Raw genomic sequence first — 19,486 nt, 5'->3', positions numbered from 1 at the left:
TTCAAGCGTATCACGTGACAAGTCTGTCTTGCTTTTGATTGGCTACCACTGCCAGCCGCTCGCAATTCGAATATTTCACATGCAGGTTTCCAACGCCAAATGTCGTATGTGGATCAGCAGTCAACTTGATTCGCATTAAAATGTTGGCCCCTACATTTGTTAATGTCGAAGAACTATCAAGCAAGCGAAGAAAAGAAAATGCCAGCGGAAGGGATAATAGAAAGATAAAGAGGTATGATTGAATTTGCGATTTTAGTCTAAAGAGCGGTGTAGGCCAAACCGTCAAAAATCAGCTGACTTGATATCTATGACAACAGGGATAGTGATCAAACGTTTGTATGTTGAAAAAATTGGATATTTCAAGGCTTTTAATGACTGAAATCCTCTTTCTTTTGTGAGGTTTCTAAATGACATGCTTACGAAAGTTCAAATAACCAATAAAATATTGTTTAATAACAAACTTAGCGACGTCCTGTTTCATATGACGATATTGCTTTGGTTAGGTGTGCGAACGAAAATAAGAATCTTTAGCTTTATTATCGGCAGTGAAATAATAAAGTCTAGTAAAACGGAATATAAAGATTAGCTATACAGAGTAAATGCATAAAACGATTTGGAACAGATGCATTTGGCTGCCATTCAATTCAACACATTTATTCACGAAAGCCACACGTTTTAATTCAAATGCCTCGTTAATTCCTGCGAAGAATTCTGTGATTCTGTATGTGCCTAGAAGCAAAATAAAACTTAGTTTGACTTTTCTCTGTTGACCTCACCTCCATATGACTATTGTATGAGACAAAAATTAATTTATTCCTGTTATCAACCTCTGAATGCAATCAATAGATTTTTAAGACCAAGACGATAATAAATAACTATTCTTTTTATGTTCAATTTCAAAGTCTGCAATGCACAAACTTTTTGACACTATTTGGTTAATCCATTTAATTTCAGCACTGGGAAAGAGAACAGACCAGTGAAAGAAAAGTCTGTGGTTACATCAAAAATTCCGAGTATGTCTAAATTATCTGTTTATTTGGTAAATTCTTAAGATTGTGAGCCTTGTGAGACTTTTGAATCTTTCTTTTCATTTTTTTCTTAAACAATTTTTTATGGTACAAAAATTACAAACAGGTTTAAAGAACCAAAAATATTGAACCTTACTGAAGCTTTTCTTCTGACACTCTTCAGATACTCTAATACTCTGCAGAGTGTCAAAGGAAAAGCTGAAATATTTTTTTCTATATAATGAACAATTTGTATTTTCTACTATGAAATGTTATACTTATAATGACTTAATAAATAATAGCATCTTATTATAACAACTAAAGCTAAGTTCCATTGAGGATCTTAATAAGCTAGAGCCCACTAGCACGGATTTATTTGCTTCTTCCTAAGACAAGCAATTAACCATATCTTCATGTAGATTTTGTGGCCTTCTTTCATACATTTCATGTAGATTGAATTTTAAAATATTTTTACTTTACATGGCTTAATTTATATATGCTATATCTATTTAGAGCCAGTCTTGCATCTATCTGCATCAAAGAAAAAGAGGTTTGCAAATACTATGATTATGCCAAAAGAGATATAATGTTAATGATAATGTCTATTAGCTCTTATGAAAAGAAAATCTGACTGTATCCTTCTGTGCAGGGGTTTAGTACTGGGGGGCTCTGGGGGGCTGAGCTCTCTTAAATACCGAAAGTTATTCAATTTCTACTTTTGCTATTGTTTTTAGTAACATTTTGTGCAAGAGCCCTCCTTTTTATTTTGATAGCTCTACACCACTGCTTCTGGGTCCCAAAGGAAACTTCTCTAAAGTGCCACTTGTTCTTTATCAAACAATATCCAGACAACTTTTTTGAAGATGTTTTGAATCAAGCTCAAAACTAGAATTATTATCATTCATGCCTATCTTTAAATTCTTTTGTTTGACTCACAGCCATGCAGAAATCATAAAGACAAACAAGGTATGTGTGAACATTATAAAGATTGTGAAAAGACTACCTGTTGCCAGCTAGAAAGTTTTGTGAGGGCATAACATACATGACACTAATTAGGCTCAACATACAACACTTTTCTTAGTGACTGAATACTGCCAGAACTCAGCACACTGACTGACAAAAAATTTACAATTGTTAGTGGCATTTGCCCCAAAAACCTTCCAGAAGTTATAACCAAATTTTCTTAAGATGTAAGTTAATATCTACATAAAAAAACTTTTAAGTAAGGAGTCAGAATTAGTTTTTGTGAAGTTGGCACCAGCAATGACATGAACACTGTGTGCTTTGTTATTCTATTTCTAACCTATTTGAAATTTATTTCACACCCTTTGATAATATTGACAAAAATCAAAATCAAACTGATATGCTCAATGTCATCAAGTATTCGGGGATGCAAAAGAAGCTGCCACTTTTCCCCAATTTACAATGTAAGTAATACCTTGGTGTACTTTTTAACAGGGATTTTGAACAATATGGTCTTGCCACATGTTTCAAATAAGCTTGGAAGCCAAGGGCAGGGGTATTAGATTGCTACTCATAAATTTACAATATGTTTTTCATTATCACATCAAATAAATGTAAAAAAAATTTAATAGCAATTGAATCATTCACAATTAAGACTCAATGCCACAAAACTAACTGTTTTTTGTATAGAGACTTGTTTTTGACACCCAATTCCTGCCATTGAAGTTCTAAACTTTAGTCAGTTTATAAGAGACTTATTAGTGGGTTTTAAAATCTATATCACATAACCAAATTTCATTCTGTTAGCAGAAATTGACAAGCAAAAAGCTGCACAACTTTATAATTCAAATGTGATGATGTCATAAGTTTCTATTTCTAGAACATTCTTTATTTTGAACCTTATAACCTGAAGGGGCATTATAAAATGATCCTAAAAAATCACTGCAAAGCATCCCGGGTACCTTGCACGAGTCTTAAAGTGGGGAGTGGGACTGTGAAGGTGGTGACCGGATTTTGATCGAAGTAACGCTATTAAAACGCCGAAAAAGGCCCCTTTTAGAAAAAAACTTGCTTCTTTCGACTTATCATTTATAAAAAAAGTGCGATTCAGAGAGGATGTTAGCTATCATAAAAGTATATATGATTAGCTTGAAGATATTAAAACACCAAGCTAGCCAGGTTAGAGATGCAACAGATCATGAAACAAGACAAAACACCAAGAAAATAAACAAAAAAGGGTTCCAAGTCAAGAAGAAGTCCTACTACTTAGGATCCGTTGAGTAAACTTTCCAAAGTTTGGTTTCCAAGGTAAACTTTCCATAAATTTTCAATATATTACTTCAAAAAAGTGGAGAGGGACTATAGCCTCTGCTGTTCCAATGGCTGCGCGGTACCTAAAGCATCCTTGATACAAATGCATTGGTAACTCAGACTAGATTCTAGATGCGGTAATGCGGGCTATGTCCTTTGACATTGTACTGATTTTTAAGTCAATAAAGCTAAGTTGATGCTGGTAGAAGTTATCTCTCATTGAGGGTTGTACCAAGAGCACTCTGTCTCCCTTTTCTGATCTGTTTTGCTGGTGATGGGTCGATTTCATAAACGCAAGCAAGCATATATTGGGTGAAGCAAAATCCTTACTTATAAAAAATCATTCCTATGCTCCGAAATTTTTAGGATTGCTTTTTGTTGAAAACTTGTTGTAATATATTGCTCTGAATCCTTCAATTCAACATATTTTAAGTCAACAAATACTTAGTTCTCTATTAAAAGATCCGTTGGCGAAGGGTTTATACTTTTGTAATGGAAATCCTCCTTTTAAAGCGCTGTCTTGAAAAACCGTCTATGATGTGGTACTAAATGTTAATTTTGTAAACTTTAACATTCTAAGTAGCATGCTCTAAAATTCTGTCTAGAATCTTTGCGTATCACCATTTGAAAATTAAATATCACCAATTTATCTACTTGCCCTCAATGTCACATTTTGAACATCTAATAACTTGTTCGTTTTAGCCTGCTAGGCTTGAAAGCAAAACTAATACAGTCCCAAGCAGGTAAGCTGTTATTCATTTTATTGTGTACACTTATTCTGGCTATTTTATTCAAACTTTAAAAATATCAACCTTTACAACAGAGTGAAGTAGAGTCTATTGTGCTCCTATCCGATTTTGTGATGCAAAAGTGACAGCCTGGTGACAAACCTTGCCATTCTTTTCCTCATAAATTTTCTACTTTAACTAAAACTACAAAAATTCGTAGCAATAATGGTACTATTAGCAAATATCGAAGATATAATGAGGTTAACAATCTCTAACGAGGTTTAAGCGCCCTCCATTCACCAATACATTAAAATTGGCTATAGAGATGTATTTATTTTGTGTTTGAAAATAGAATACTACATGAAGCCGAGCAGTTTGAACATATGAAGAATGTTAAGAAGATCTTAGATTGAAGCATAAGTCGATGCTAGTTGATACATGAAACATTAGCTTTGAAAAATTTTAAGTTTTACGTGTGTGGCCAATCAATTTTTATGGAGTTGCAAGAAGGCCAATTCTTGAATAATTTTTGTATCTTTCAGAAGTTTATAAAAGATTTTGAGTGTGAGACTTTAGGTTTTGAGGGTTTCTGTTTCCCATCTTTTCTAAAACATGTTTAGATTTTTTAAAAGTATTGTTGTCAATTTTGTATAGAAAGTAAAATTGAAAAACAGCTTCTTTACAGTAACTCTTTAAATTTTGCAGCAATCGTATGGAACCCGCCAAAACAAATCGTTCCTCTTTTCATGCTGGATCAAGGAAAAGTGAGCTGAAGGCAAATCAGTCGGATAAGTCTGTAGATGCTCTCCGGACACCGAACACGAGATCAATTAATTCGCATGCGACATATCAAGAAAACAGCATTAAAAAAGAAAAGCCTGTGATGAAAAATAAAACAACTGAATTAAACCAGATTCCCAAAGCCCAGAAAGTTGCTTACCCTATCCAAGGTAAGTACATTGTTTTTCGCACTCATAAAGGTATACAATTGCTCATATTGGCATGAAAATTACATCATTCTCCGCAACAAAAATTTTTATTCACTTTGAAGTTTACTTATTAATCATATACATATACTTTTAAAAATCTATACAATTTAACATCAAGTTTCAGGAAATGGTCAATTTTGCCTTGATGTAAGTACTGCATGAACGGCCAAATCTTTGCAATATGAAGATCAAGCTTTTTTCTGCAAATAATTTTCTTTCCATCAACGGGGCCCAAACTTTACAACTTCTTGTTTAAAATTTTAGTAAAGGTTATAGGAACGCTGGTTTGTGTTATTCTTATATTTAAACTTGAAGTTGAGAAGTTCTGTTATGAATGTGCTGTCGTTTTATGATCTTATCGAACGTGCAGAAACACGAAGCCAGCAAGAGGTGAATTTGCGTGACCGTTGCGTCTTGATGAACTTGACTGACTACAATTTATGACGTGTACACATAAAACGAAGTAACGCTACAAATGTGTTGTTTATTACGTTACGTGGATACGAAGACAATGGAAAGTGTTAATGACAGCAACACAATGGAGGACGTGATTACGTTTAGACAATGGTCACTACAAGGTTTCCTTGCAAAAATTGTATCTTTAGGCTTCTTCCCTTAGGCGGTAGTGTCGAAAATAAGCCAAAAACTTTCGCAGGGGTACAAAAATAATTTATGCCGACAGAAAAGGCATGTCTCATGTTTAACATCAAAGGCCACAGATGGGGGCTTAATAGAAAAGTGAGTTTAATAGAGAGGGGGCTTAATAGAGAAAAGAGTTTAACAGAGAGGGGGCTCAAAACAGAGGGGGGCTTAATAGAGAGGGGGCGTTGTAGAGCTTTAACTGTAGTTTTTAGAGTTACCTGTGTAGATTCTGGGACGAATAAATTAGAGATTGATGAACCACGTGGTTTATGTCTTGGTGAATTCAACTATTTCTTGATTTTTCTGCTTCGGGTACTAATGTTTCTTCATTTTTTCAGTTAGTTTCTTATAGCTAGTTTCTTAGAAAACGAGTTAGTTCTGTGTTGTCAGGGGCGTAGCTAGCGGAGGGGGTGACACCTCCAATTCTCCATGAGTTTGTAGTAAACTTTCAGTTTGTGCAAAAGATTCTTGGTTTGTCGGGAAAAAACGTCTATAGGTAGGTGAAACAGGGCCCCAGCCATGGATTTCAAAAAGGGGGGCTAAAAAATAGAATAATTTTCCTAAAAATGTCGCCATGGTTGGGCGACGGATAAAACTCCAGTTTCCAGAGTCTCCAGAATGGCCTCAAATCGATTCCATTTCACTAATTGTGAAATTTTGTGAAAATCGCAAATTTTTTAAGAGAATTTTGGTTATCTCTCGAATGTAATAACAAGGAAAGTGGTCCAGAAGTGTTACGGCACAGCCAGAATTCTGATAATGGAAACTATTTCTATAACGGTAACACAACTCGCTTAAAGAAGATTTACTGCACGCTCGTAAGTTGACACAGTTATAAAGAGTAATGTCTCATTGTTTGCTCAATACAGTAATTCTATGAGAATTCCATTTGCCGATTTTTCTTTGAAACCAAAGAAAATTTTTTACCCTTTTTCCTGAAATCAAGTAGTTGAAATAAAGCCAAACAAAGAAAAATTAGAAACTTTATTAAGATTCCCATATCATACACCCTGTTTTCTATTTTCTAGTATGTCCTAGATATAAGACTTAATTGAACCCCTTTCTCAGAGATATTGAAGACACGGGTGCTTACACGCGACAATAAGAGTGGACCCGCCGGGAATGATGTGTGTTCCCGTGTATGCTTACTCAAAGAGGGCGTTTCCGAAGAATCAGAGATCGCGGCAAAGTAAAATTTTCCATGACCCCCATTTTTCGTGTGGCAGTCAAGTTTAGTTTTGGATCCGCGTCTACAACAGTAATCTTGAAAAATTTAGCCGGTGTTGTATCTTTACTTAATCTTGGTTCTATTATATAGCAATCAATTTTAGTACACAACAGGGAATTCAACGAAAGTTTTATATGGGATTGGAAAAAACAATTTATAAGCAAGTAACACTTTGTACGTAAATTGTTTTGATTTTGCAAAAAGTGGGGGCCATGGCCAGGGCCGTCGAGAGGCAGCTCCGGCCAAAAGGTGATTCCCAAAAATTGACCTCCTTAAGAAAATTTCCTGTGGCCACGCTCTTCAGTCTCCCGCAGAATAAGGGAAACACCCTTTTGAGGTACAATTGTTGAGAAAGTTTTTTTAAGGATTTTTACAAGAATGCGCAAAAAATTTTCACGTGAATCAAGGACATGTTTTCTCTACGATAGCCTTACAGGCGTTGATTCCTTATAAGAGCTGAAATAGTAGCTTTTTTGCATTGTCAATATATCCTGCTACTTTATTACGGGCCCCATCGGAGCACGGGCCCCGGGCCTTCTTGCTTCTTCTAACCCCCCTCTCGAAACCTCTGGCCATGGCCCCCAGTCCTTCGTCGTCGGGTTGGAGGCCCTTCTTTGGCCAAAGGCCTAGGCTTGTCAGAGTCACAGGGATACAGTTCAATCACTGTTCAATCCTCATTGGTTCGACCTGACCTGCAGTCGCAGTCTGACTCGCAGGACAACCGAACAATAAGGAGATGCCACTGTCTGCTCATAGGGTGCACTGATTTTTTAGCAATGCTATTGGTTAATTTGCAAGTAAACGTCATTTATTGAAATATCCATGGTATAAAAGAAAACCAACAAACAGCAATTACCTTCGTGTGTAGTAGTCGATCTTGGCATGTGCTAAAAATTTGCAACACATTAACATTTGCATCTGGTAAAATTTTATAGCACAGAAGACGAATAAGTCTAGAATTTTGATTTTATTTTTTAACCCCGTAACAAGTGCAAAGCTAATTGAATTCAACTTTAGAGGGCTAATAAAAATATGGCTATAAAAAGGCGCTTGTCCAGAATAGAAAGAAGCCCTAATACATAATCGAAAACAATCAATTAAAGATTGTAAAAGTCACCGTAAATTTGAGAAAACTACATGCCACCACTGTTCTATAAAAAAAGTGTATACCGCCTGCCTTTTAGAAGAACGAGCACGAAAACCGATGTAAACCTCAGTTTAGGTAGGAAGAGAACATGATCTTTCAAGTTCTGTTAAGATTTTTCCCCACACCAATCTTGCCTTGAACTGCAAAGAGGGAGGCTAATCGAGAAAGAAAATTTTCCTTACTAAATATCAACAATATACCCTCGTAAAAGTAAGGTTGCCACACCCCCACCTTTGCATGACCCCTGCCAAGTCAGCCTGTCTCACTTTGTGAAATCAGACTCATAGGGAACAAAGGAAGCAGACAGAGTGGACATTCCCCATTTCAGCAGCATCGCTTATGACTGGTTCATCGAAGACAAAAGCTTTTGTTAACCAAAATAGATTTCGCTTCTTGATATAAAAGCAGTTGAGCAACAGGTTCAGTTCAATTATTCTGTGGTCGAGCGGTTAGCTGTCACCAAACTTCTGGCTGCAAAGCAAGATTTCTTAAACTTTCTTTGGGTTTTTGGAGCACAAAAAATAGAAACCTTACAGCAAGTTTCACAGCAAAATTTCGTCTTGAAAAATTATCGTGTAGGGATCGATATTCAACAATGAGAAGGCACAAGACTTTCGTCTCTCTTTATCCTTGGCCAAATGATAGTGCCGGGGCTGTCGCTAAAAGGGCATGTGAGGGATGTGGCACCTCCTTTAAAACGATTCAATTGCATAGAGGGGCCTTTTGCCATCTAGGGATGCTTACAGTACTGTAGGGCAGAAAAATGTAGAGGGGGGCCATAGCGCCTCCTCTATCGTTTTCGCTTCATTTGTTTTCGTTTGCATGCCTCCTCAACAGGGCCGTGGCAAGGCGTGCCTTGTTTAGGGGGGGGGGGGGATCGGTCTGACTACAAATTAAACCTGGTAAAAAGGTGGTTACCTGAAATTCTTTAGTTGCTGACACAAACCTCTGCATTAAATTTTGTCAATTTAACTCTGTGTCTTTTAATTCGCAACCTCCTTTTTGTATAATAATAACAGACGTTCCTAATAGTTTTTGTCAAATCTGTATATCGAGACAGGCAAAGGATATAGTTACAGTCACTACCCGGAGTTGGTTGCCGCCGAAGGAGGAGGAAATTTTTTAATTTTGATCCCTGGAAAATGCACGCTTTTAGGCAAATTTAAATAAAGCAATCCACCTAATCCTATTGAAAGGTTGTTATTTTTGCAAACAAATTGAACAGCAGATAAAAACGACTGGTAAAAATCTGGAGCTCATTGTGAATTGTAGTTGATGCTTAAAAAAGGCCTGGATTTTTGGATGTAGTACCAACCAAAAACTTCTAAGTCATTAACGCTTAGTTTGTTTACCTTCATCTATATCAAGGAATATCATACTTAACCAACCGAGTAACTACCTTTGCTTTATTATTTACTGATTTTAAGACATGAATGTCTCGAAACTACCTAAAACGTTTTTTCACTGAGCGGATTTTGCCTGAAATTTCCTATTTTGATACTATTGGAGGTGTGACACTCCCACACCCCCGGTTGTGACACCTATATACCAATTTCTCTCCATTTTTTCTAGGGTTGAATAATCTTCCAATGTCTACCTGTTACTTAAATAGAAAAACCCTAAAAATAAAGATTTTCACGTAGTAAAATTTTGCCAGCATACCTTTCAGTTATCAAGAGGGCTATTGTGGTCACACTTTAATGCAAATGTAAAAAAGTAAAATCGGTTCAATCAAAGATTAGATCCTGACAGATATTAGCCATGATATCTTAGAACTACCCCAGAAATAAGGAGGGGTGCAGACCCCTTTCAAAAAGTAGGAACCTGGAAACCCCCTTGAGCACAATAGCTAGCGACAGGCCTGTTCAGTGCCAAACGTTTTCTTCAGGCTATGATGTCGGTGTTGTTTCATTTTTATAAATGTATTAGCCCTATCTTTTGCCCCAACAGTATTCTGTATCAGTTCGTATAGTAACCGATCCCATTGTTAGAAATATATCCCGTCACAAAGTACCCAAAAAGTACCTTTAATTCATTTGAGGCCGAGGGAAAATCTCTTCCTCAAAGTGGCAGTGCCTTTACGGGTCCTCTAGTATCTGATGACATCGGGCAGTGACTTTTCTTTAACTTCCTTTTTCCCGATTGGTTTCTTGCAGACTTCAAAGACGAATTCAAACCTGATCCAAATTCACTTCGGTCAATCTTGCAAGATACTGGCGTGGACAGAACCCCTGTTCGAGGAACCAGTACTTTCGGTCCAATGAAGAGGATGACATTCAATGGAATTTCACGTAGAAAGCCATATAGTACGGCGAAAACCCCGGTAAGCTACATATCAGAATATTTAAGAATATACTCATTTTTTTCTACTGGTGTTGAATTATAATGCTTTCTTCATTACATTTTATTTTGAAAGCTTTAAAACTTCGATGGATGATCTATGAATGAAAATCGCGAGAACTTAAAGGGCAGTTCAGTGTGTAAACTATTTAGATCGTGGCAAGCAGGGCTGCGGAAAGAATTTATGGGCCCCGGGTCAGGACAAAAATTAAATAATAAGGCATGCCTAAGGCAGACGCTTCTAGGAGGTATGGGGAATGCTCCCCAGAAATTTTTTGAAAATTATGGTTGCTTAAACTGCTAGAGTGGCTAAACTGCGCTGGTGGCAGTGGCGTAGATAGAGGGGGTCAGAGGGAGCAAAAACACCACTGTAGAGCTGAACTGCTATTTTGTCGGGAAACCTCTGCTGTTTTCAAAAACTTAACATGGTTGTCTATGTTTATCTAATTGCTATGTTTTGATGGAAAAAATTCGAATCTAAATAAACATAAGAATATTCAATATATCAAAAGAGCTTTTTTCAGTTACAATGTCGTTATGTTATGTTGAAATTTATGAGAAAAATATAGAAGCTTGTTATATTTTTGTCGGAAATCCATGTTTCTTACCCCTCCTGTGAATTAGAAAGAAAAAGAAAATAACAGGTACAAATGATATGTTTAAATAACTGAGAATAGAAAACAAGTGGGTTAGGCACAAGATTTAGGGATATTTAATGGAAGAGAAATAATTTTTCACAAGTTAATTTAATACGTCAGGCAACTGTTTATTCTGTTTCCTTCCATATCGCACTGCTTCATTCAACCTCGCACTTCTTAAATACAATCGAAATACAATGTACGCATCAAATATTATACTTACGATACCTGATCCGCTGTTTGATATAATTTGAGCATAACTGATATCTTAGCACCATAATGCATGAAAATGAAATTTTCTTAGAAATTCTTAAAGTTTGGAAAATGAAAAACGTTCAATTCGTTAACTAAATTGGACCACAACCGGCAAACTGTTGCAAATAGATGCGAATGCCATAGTGTAAATCTGTATGACATACATATTGCTCTGTATGTTGCCCTGCAATCACATTGTTAGTAACATTCAGAAGTTTTTGAACTCCTTTTACCCAAGCTCACAAAGATGAGAAATTCTTAACAAAATTATATTTAACACTGAGGCAGTCAACGACTTCATGGACCTTTGTCATTATTGTCTCTAATATTATGTTATGTTGATGTTGATGGAGAGGCTTGATTATTACCTAGAATTTCTTTTCAATTGAGTTATTATTTATGGGCCCCTAAAGCCAAGAGTCCCCGGGTCAGTGACCCCCCTGACCCCCCTGACCTCCTTTCCTCAGCACTGGTGGCAACCCTTATTTTTGGGTTGAAATATTGATGTTTTTTATAATCAGGTAAAATCAAGGAAATAGCACTCGATTTTACCCACCAATTCATCTCAAGATTCATTTAGATTCTGTAAAAGAGGGGGCATTAAATAGCAGCGCTACTAATATGACTAGGGAGGCGTAACCCCCTTGTTCTCTGCACGATCGATTTTTCATTCTTCTGAATTTGAAGAGAACTGTTCAATGTTAATTTTCAAAGTATAAAACCAAGGCGGGGTTATAAGAGAGGCGGGTATTCAAGAGAGAACTCGGTATTTTGGAAAAGTATCCTTTGTAATTTTTTTGAAACTGCCGTTACGTAACCAATGTTAGTTATGTACGTTCTCTCGGAAATTCGCGTTTTCTCTTGGTAAAAGGGGGCTTTCCTACAGTAAAATGAGCGTGACATGAAATTCTCAATGTTTCCCCAAAATTGTCTAGTGACTAGCCCCGCCAGTTGGGACCATTGATGCCACTACATTCATTGAGTATAGGCGATAAAAGTTTTCCATTTCAAAATAACTGCAGCGCCCATCAACATCTCTATCCTCTTCCCCTCGTACCCCTATAGCCTTTAGATAGTAAATAAAGGAAATATCCACGTACTCCTTGTTTACGGTTTTCAAAAATTGCTTCGCTGTTTATTTCTACGTCATAATTAGATCAATCCTGCCTCGGCTTGTTCTGTGAGCCCGCATTGTTATTTATGGGAATCACCATGTGACGTATAGCAGTGAGTGAAAGCTCCCTTGGGAAGTGAACGCAAGGTGCCAAACAAAGATTGGTTTGTTAGGTTTCACGGACTTCCCTTCCAAACGCTTAGCGCTTACAAAAATGATATTTAAATACCTTTGATCAAAGTAAAAACTTTTATGAAAGCCTTTGATCACATCAAGCCAAAGAAAGCTTTGTATATGACTTGCGTGACAAAAAATAATTTGAGGCAGGTCTCCCTGTTGTTTTGTTGCACCACAAGGCGATTCCCGCGCGAACCGTTGCACCACAAGGCGAACCGTTGGATATTGCAAAGTTTGCATTTTAAGCCTATGAGGTAATTCAGTTGCAAAGTGATAGTGCAAGGATAAGCATCAAAGATTGAGCTGATCGCGTTACCTGCAGACGTTCTCTGTAATAATGGGAATGGCAAAAGCATCAAAATGCAAGCGGTCTTCCGTTAAGGTAATTTTGGTATCAATTTACTTTGCAACTTAATTTTTCCATGAAAGATCTTTTTCTATAGGTATATCCGTTGCTTGATGCCATCTCCTCAAAATTAATACTTTAACGACACACTGCAGAGAGATGTGAAAAGTGTGGGGGGGGGCTAAAACCGAATAAATATAGGCTTTACTGGTGGCCCTTCTCTTAATACTCAACGTTTTTGGCAAAAGGGGGTTGGCACCCCAGCCCCCTGCTCCACGGTGCCGGAGTAGGGTCTGTTCAGATGGTTGTATAGTTACATATTTACTTACTTTAAATAAATGCATGTCAATTGTAGATGTTTTTTTTTTAGGCAACAGTTCAGTTTGTATTGAAACTGAAGACTGACATTTTTTAGTGACGCAAAATGTAGGGGTTGAGGATAGGGGATGATTCAATTCTTGATGACACAGAAAATTACACGAAAAACTATTGGTTTCGAAATGTAAAACAATTATTCCTTTTTAAGAGTATTTTGTTTTAATGTCATAATTATTATTGGCTTTGAGTTGGCAAAGTGTTAAAATTGTATATTATAGATATCGTTTAGTCTGACATTATCGTACTAGGATGACCAATAATTACTAAAACTACTTGTACTATAACGCCAATACCTAGATGCCCAGTTTAGAAACTTTTTGTACTTAGTGCTGATCCTCTTAAAAAACGTGTATGCTCTGAAGACCGTCAGACGAAAATCTTTAATTTTCATACATTGGTCAGGAAACAGATAGAAAAGACAAAGTGAAATTATGCTGTTTTTATCGCAAAATCTGTATCCAAAATATTCACACAGGTCATTACCGTTTTCACTCGAACCGCCTGTTATCACTTTCGTGTAGTTCTGCGACGTGTTTCTTTCCTTATTTCACGTCTGAGTCTGAACAAGCTGTTGCAATCAACTAGTGCATTCGAAGTTACTGGCAAAGGGTCCAGGGTAAAACACGAGAACACTGAACAGATACATTTTTGAAGTAGCATTTTTCACCCATAAAGATCCTCAGCATTCTGGATCGTACAATGGCGTACTAATTCACTACCTGGGAGGCGAGGTGTTTTGTAAACTTTGTCTCACCCATTTATTTTTTGAGGAAAATTGAAAAACAAATTATCTGGGCTTGCACTCACAACAACCACAGCCAATCAGGTTACGCCACCCTATGTCATTTTCCCCTATTCCTGTTGCCTTAGGTGCAGAGGAAGACTAACGGGTCGTTTTGTTAAATAACTATTTATTTTGCTTGTGTCTTATACTAGTGTTTTTTCCCATTCAGGAAAGAAGAGGCTCCATTTATCACAATGAAAATTACGAAAAATTCAGGAAACTCACATTCGAGCAACGATTGTCTGTGATAATAAATTCCCGGCCAGGATTAAATGGGACGCGTGGGATAATCAACCATCCCAAGGAGGGGCAAACACGGAATTCATTTTACTTGTCGCGACAGGCTGCAGCAGCTGAAAACCATACAGCGAAGGCTTTAGATAAAAAGGATATACCAATAGCTACATCAAAATCTGAACTAATCGACTCATCGAAAGAAAATCTAGACGCTCAAGTTACGCAGCATGAACGTCCAAAGCCCAAGAGTGTGGGACAGCTCTGCGAGATAAATTACATATCGCCAAGAAATCAGTCGAGTGCATCCCAAAATCACAATGGAAGCCATAAAAAATCTCCAAAGAATTTTCGGTCTCCTTTCTCTCAAAAAGTTCCAACACCAAAAAAGGGTGTTTTGGCGAATTGTACTCCTCGCAAATCGGGCCCTGCTTTAAGTCAAGAACCAGTTCGCTTTACTGCCGAAGCGCGTTGGAATATACAACATGGCTTGCCGTTGCCTCCAAAGGAAAGAAGATATGAGATTTTAAGCTCAACCAAAGTATCAGCAAACACCCCTAAAGCATACCCAGGAACTTCTACAGATTTGACTTCTTCTGGAAAGAATAAGAAATCTGTGCGCTGGGCAGATGTTCTCGACGGTCGAAAATCCGACGCCACCCGGCAACTAAACTTCGAGGCCGAGGTAAGGATTAACTTTTCGTTTAGTTTTCGAACCGTTCAATTTGTTTTCTCTGGTATAATAGAAATGGCAATGAACTGTGCCAAGAGAGAAATATTTTTTTCTTTAAACAGGCAGCTTGGAAAGCAATTTCTGTATATGTAGTTGATAGCTTTACCCTGTGTAAATAATTAAAAATAAAATGAAATGTCCGAAGGAGCTGGGGATCCTTTTGTTTTGGAATTTATCGGCAGGGCATGAACAAATTCCTTTCTCCCTGCGACCGGAGAAAAACCATGCATAAATTTCCTGCAAGAATGGGAACATAAACGAAGAAAAGGGTCAGGTTTCCAACACCCGTCACCAGTTTTTTTGTAGATGAAAGAAAAAGCTACATTATAAATGTTTAAACAATTTTACTACTACCACAAAATCAATTTCTATTTTGGTGACTGAAAATTATTATTTATCCATGAACGTCTAGATTGAACTAGAATGGGCTTTGCTACAATATTAACATTCTAACTGGTAAGATTATTTTTAAGCTAGATGAAAGACTGTAATTTTTTATCAAGCAAATATTTTTAAAACATTCTCACGGATTCTTAGGTAGGATTATCAATTTAACTTGTACAAGGGACCTACATAAGATATATTACTTTTGTCTTAATGTTTTTTCCTTTTGATGAACATGAAAGAAACAAAGGTTCTTCTTGCAAAAGGGTATTTTGTAAAATATTTCCTGCAGAGCTTTATACATGAAAAAAATTTCCTGCGACCGAAGGGTCGCATGGTCGGCTGGGTATTCTGGCCCTGTTTATCGAATTCGTTGAAAAACTGGATTGAAACTTTCTAAAGCAATAGTTCTGCTCCGATAGATTAAATTTCTTGTATACCTAAATTAAGATTCGTCGGAGACGTTTCGCCCACCTCCCCCCGCCCCCCTCCTCAGCCCATTATTCAATGCCACGACGCCCCTGATATGCTCTTTTATTCAATTTGCTTCGTGTCAAAATTCCGTCGCAAACAAAGACGAGGTAAAATGTTTGATGAACAAAGAGATTAACTTTTATGGAAGGTATAGACCGATCTCAGGGGAGCTCATCGATGCTACAAATTTGTTGGCTTGCCATCAGATAAAAAGGCTGCAATGCGCACGGAAATGCGTGCGTTCTTTTGAATGGCTTTCGAGCCCTTTTTGTGATGCAATGGTATCACCAAAGTCTTGGCTTTGCCTATCAGAAAATTGCTCTTTTTTGCCTTCATCGTTTGCAAGATTCCTGATATAGCTGTATTTGAATTTCAGGTAGTTGATCCAGCGACCACCCTCTCGAAGCCACCTACATCAACTGCAAAGCCTGAGAAAGAAAGCATTATTTCCAGGATTTTCCGCAGTCTGCAAAATACCCATAATAGCGACCATGGCCCTACCACGAACACTCCAGAAGCAACACGTGTGACCAACTCACATACAACACCAAAGGTTACTCATACAATCGACAACAAAACTGAAAGCAAAGCCATACCAAAGCCGTTTCAAGGCGCAAGTGTCGTTTCGGATGAAAAACATCATCTGTCTAAAGACACTGCTAACTGGTACAGTGCTACTCCGCGTAACGACAACGCCGAACACAGTAGACAACCGCTAACCCATGCTCAAACGCCAAAAGCCAATGCTGATAGTTCTTTTTCCCAACGCACGCCTCAGGCAGAGTTTGGTTTAGACCTGTCACTGATCAACTGTCCAATGATCAAACGAAGATGGGCACGTACACCCCATGCCAAAGAGGAAGAGGAAAGGAAAAACAGGGATAATTTGAACATGGATAATACAATTGATTACAATTCTACTTTCTCAGCGACTGCTGCTGAAACTCATTTAGCAGATTCTAAAAACACTGACACTAGTAGCACCAATTGTCTGAAAGGAAGCGACTCCGACTTTTTTGCGCCAGACGAGTGGAGGTCCAAGTTTGATATATCAAAAGGAATTTTACATGTTATCGATGACATCAATAAATGGAACATTCAAGAAGACATGAAAAAGGTGTGTTCATACAAAGGCAAACTTTCAAAAACTCCGGCTGGTAGTGCACATAAATCGAAAGATGACGCACCTCTCTTACCTTCATTTTCTTCTGATAACACAAATCGAAATGCAGATACATTCAGTGAAACCTCTTTTTCCCCTGTTCACCCTCAACGGCAGCGCAATAGTCCCATTTCTGCTTCTATTGTACCGCTCGCGTCAACGATTTCTCCCTCGCCAAATGTAACTTCTTCAAATAATGGTTCTGGAGACGTGCTACTTAACTATCTAGCTAAATTACCAGAGCTGAAGAATCACAACGAAAGAAAAAGCAAGGACATGCACGACAGTGTTACAAAAACATCAGAAAGTGGTATGATCTATTCAACTGCTTCTTTACGAGGGAATCAATGGTTAGGTGGTGTATCCAGTTTCGCTGGTGCTACTAAAGGAAAAGAAATCGTTTACAAAACTGCTGATTCATCGCCGACGACTTGCGGTGTAAATCAGAATAGTGCAACAAAGCCAACTTCACAAACCCAGAATAGCCAAGACAGTACTTCACAAAAACGTCTTGACAGATTCATATCAAGTAGCAGGATCGCTGCCATAGTGGAGGAGCATCTTGGCCCAGTTCGCTCAGTGATTGACAATGCATTTGCTTTGGAAATCAGTCAGTACCAACAGTCAGCAGTTGAGCCTTCCATACGTGAAAACTCTGACCAATCTGTATCCCGGATAGTTGCAACCCATTTCTCCAAAGCCAACTCAGATATATCGAGCCAGTCTAATGGACATGCAGAGGGACGCTTACATTCATCGGCGGGCAGTGCATTCAGAAAAATCTCAAAAGACTCGAATTTCTCTCTAAAAGAGCGGCCTTATGATAATTATTATGTTAACATTCTGAAAGCTGAAAACGAAATCAGTGCTGAATACTCGAATGTCAAGATACTGGACACTGAGGTTGCTTTTCACACCAGATATCTGGAAGTAGCCCAACGACTTGGCGGAAGGAGAATTGAAACAAGAGATTGTCATGATCCCGTCTTCAAGATCCTGACTCTCGGCGATGCTCATGTAAGTACATGTAATATCCTTTAATAATATAATTTAACAGTAGCAAGACACAATACAATGGGAAATGTTGAAAAGATCTGTCGTGTATTTGTCCAGTTTCAATTCAGGACCAAGCACTGTTTCTTTTAGAGGATGGCTCTTTTAAGAAAAAATATTAAAATATTCCTCATGAAATATTAGTAATTCGTAATTATTACTGCTTTCTTTTCCTAAACAATTGTTAAAAAAGGAACTCAATGTCAATTATATGTATAGAAAATCAATATTTGTTTAAATGTATTTTGAATGTTGTTTTTCGCAATTTATGCATTTTTATCTTCCTCGTATACAACGTGATATTTCCACAGCTTGGTATCCTAATCGTGCATTTTGTTGTTACAGCATTTCTTTCCGATTGATGAGCAATGATTTCACACAAAACTGGGGATCTGTCACAGCTGTACAGAAACAGAACAGTAGTCTGGCTTATGAAGCTGAAAGATTTTTGTAAAAGAAGTAAGATTTGACTTTACAAAAAGACAATATATCTTGTAAAGGGTGTTAAGTAGATTGTGTTTCCTTGAGATTTCCTTAAGTAGATTGGGTTCTAATTTGTCAATCCTGGATGTTAAATGTAGACAGGACCGCGGAGAACATTACGGCTCTGAGGGCTTCAAAGGTTTTTTGAGGGGGAGGGGGGACTAAACGCAGGATTGATTTTTGTAGGGTTCTAAGTACATTTTGTCAATTATTCGAGAGCCCCTCCAACTTCTGCGACTCCTGACTGTAACTACTAGTTTGCCAAAGATTATTATTGCAAATTCTAGTTGTAGTCTAAGCCATGATTAACCCAGTAAAGACATTAATTCATTTCTTAGACAGTTGGGTTAAAACAGGTGCATTAGCCTTTAAGATTCGTGACATTAAATGGTCAATAAGCTGTATTGATTTAGTGACTGTAACTGTACATAGTTTGTCAAGAAAATGAAATTTAAGTAAAAAAAATGAACTGCTTGCTTTGTTCTTCTATCTGCACATAACCAGGTTGCATATTCTGTACAATTATCTAAGTTTTTCGAGACCTATTGAGTCAACTAACCGCAGCTAAAAAATTGTTTCCAAATTTTTTGGACAGAACATTATATCTATTTCCTAATCTACAATTTTACTGATCGTCTTATGTTGGAACCAGCTGACAGACCTGTGTAAGAAACAATCGTTTCTTCGAAAAATAAACCTCTGAATCGAAAAATGGCACCGATCACATTTACAATTTAGAATACAGCAATTATGAGAAGAGAGTTACACCTAAGTTGCTTTATTCATCAACCAGAGTTAACTTTGATGAATACTTGAAGATAAACACGATATTTTTACAGCACCAAATCCAACGACACACCAACTAGGCATTGATACCCAGAATTTTATACCTAGATAACTTAAATTTTCCTCGAAA

The 19,486-nt window shown here is 37.4% G+C and overlaps 1 protein-coding gene across 2 annotated transcripts; it reads left to right on the top strand.

Annotated features, from left to right (window-relative positions):
• On the top strand, positions 1-19,484 carry LOC135682749 (uncharacterized). 2 transcript variants are annotated; one of them, XM_065197766.2, is made up of 10 exons: positions 1-232; positions 955-1,013; positions 1,521-1,557; positions 1,946-1,973; positions 3,984-4,024; positions 4,715-4,959; positions 10,172-10,338; positions 14,217-14,966; positions 16,249-18,051; positions 18,433-19,484. In XM_065197766.2, the coding sequence occupies exons 1-10, from the start codon at positions 141-143 to the stop codon at positions 18,457-18,459; spliced, it is 3,249 nt and encodes a 1,082-aa protein (XP_065053838.2). In that variant the 5' UTR covers positions 1-140; the 3' UTR covers positions 18,460-19,484. The 2 variants fall into 2 exon arrangements, with proteins under 2 accessions (XP_065053838.2, XP_065053840.2); XM_065197768.2 differs by lacking the exons at positions 1-232; positions 955-1,013; positions 1,521-1,557; ... (2 more) ...; positions 4,715-4,959; positions 10,172-10,338 and adding an exon at positions 10,374-12,921.
• Positions 19,485-19,486: the final 2 nt, after the last annotated feature.

This window comes from Rhopilema esculentum, chromosome 16 (assembly GCF_057945365.1).
Source record: "Rhopilema esculentum isolate cy_ngs chromosome 16, ASM5794536v1, whole genome shotgun sequence".
NCBI lineage: Eukaryota > Metazoa > Cnidaria > Scyphozoa > Rhizostomeae > Rhizostomatidae > Rhopilema > Rhopilema esculentum.
Note: the sequence above shows the minus strand (reverse complement) of the source record. Positions and strands in the feature narration are given on the sequence as shown.

Coding starts and splice junctions, on each gene's coding strand:
- LOC135682749 (XM_065197766.2), top strand. CDS start 141: ATGTTGGCCCCTACATTTGTTAATGTCGAAGAACTATCAAGCAAGCGA. Junction 1,558..1,945: donor TCTGCATCAAAGAAAAAGAG/GTTTGCAAATAC, acceptor TTTGACTCACAG/CCATGCAGAAATCATAAAGA. Junction 14,967..16,248: donor AACTAAACTTCGAGGCCGAG/GTAAGGATTAAC, acceptor TTTGAATTTCAG/GTAGTTGATCCAGCGACCAC.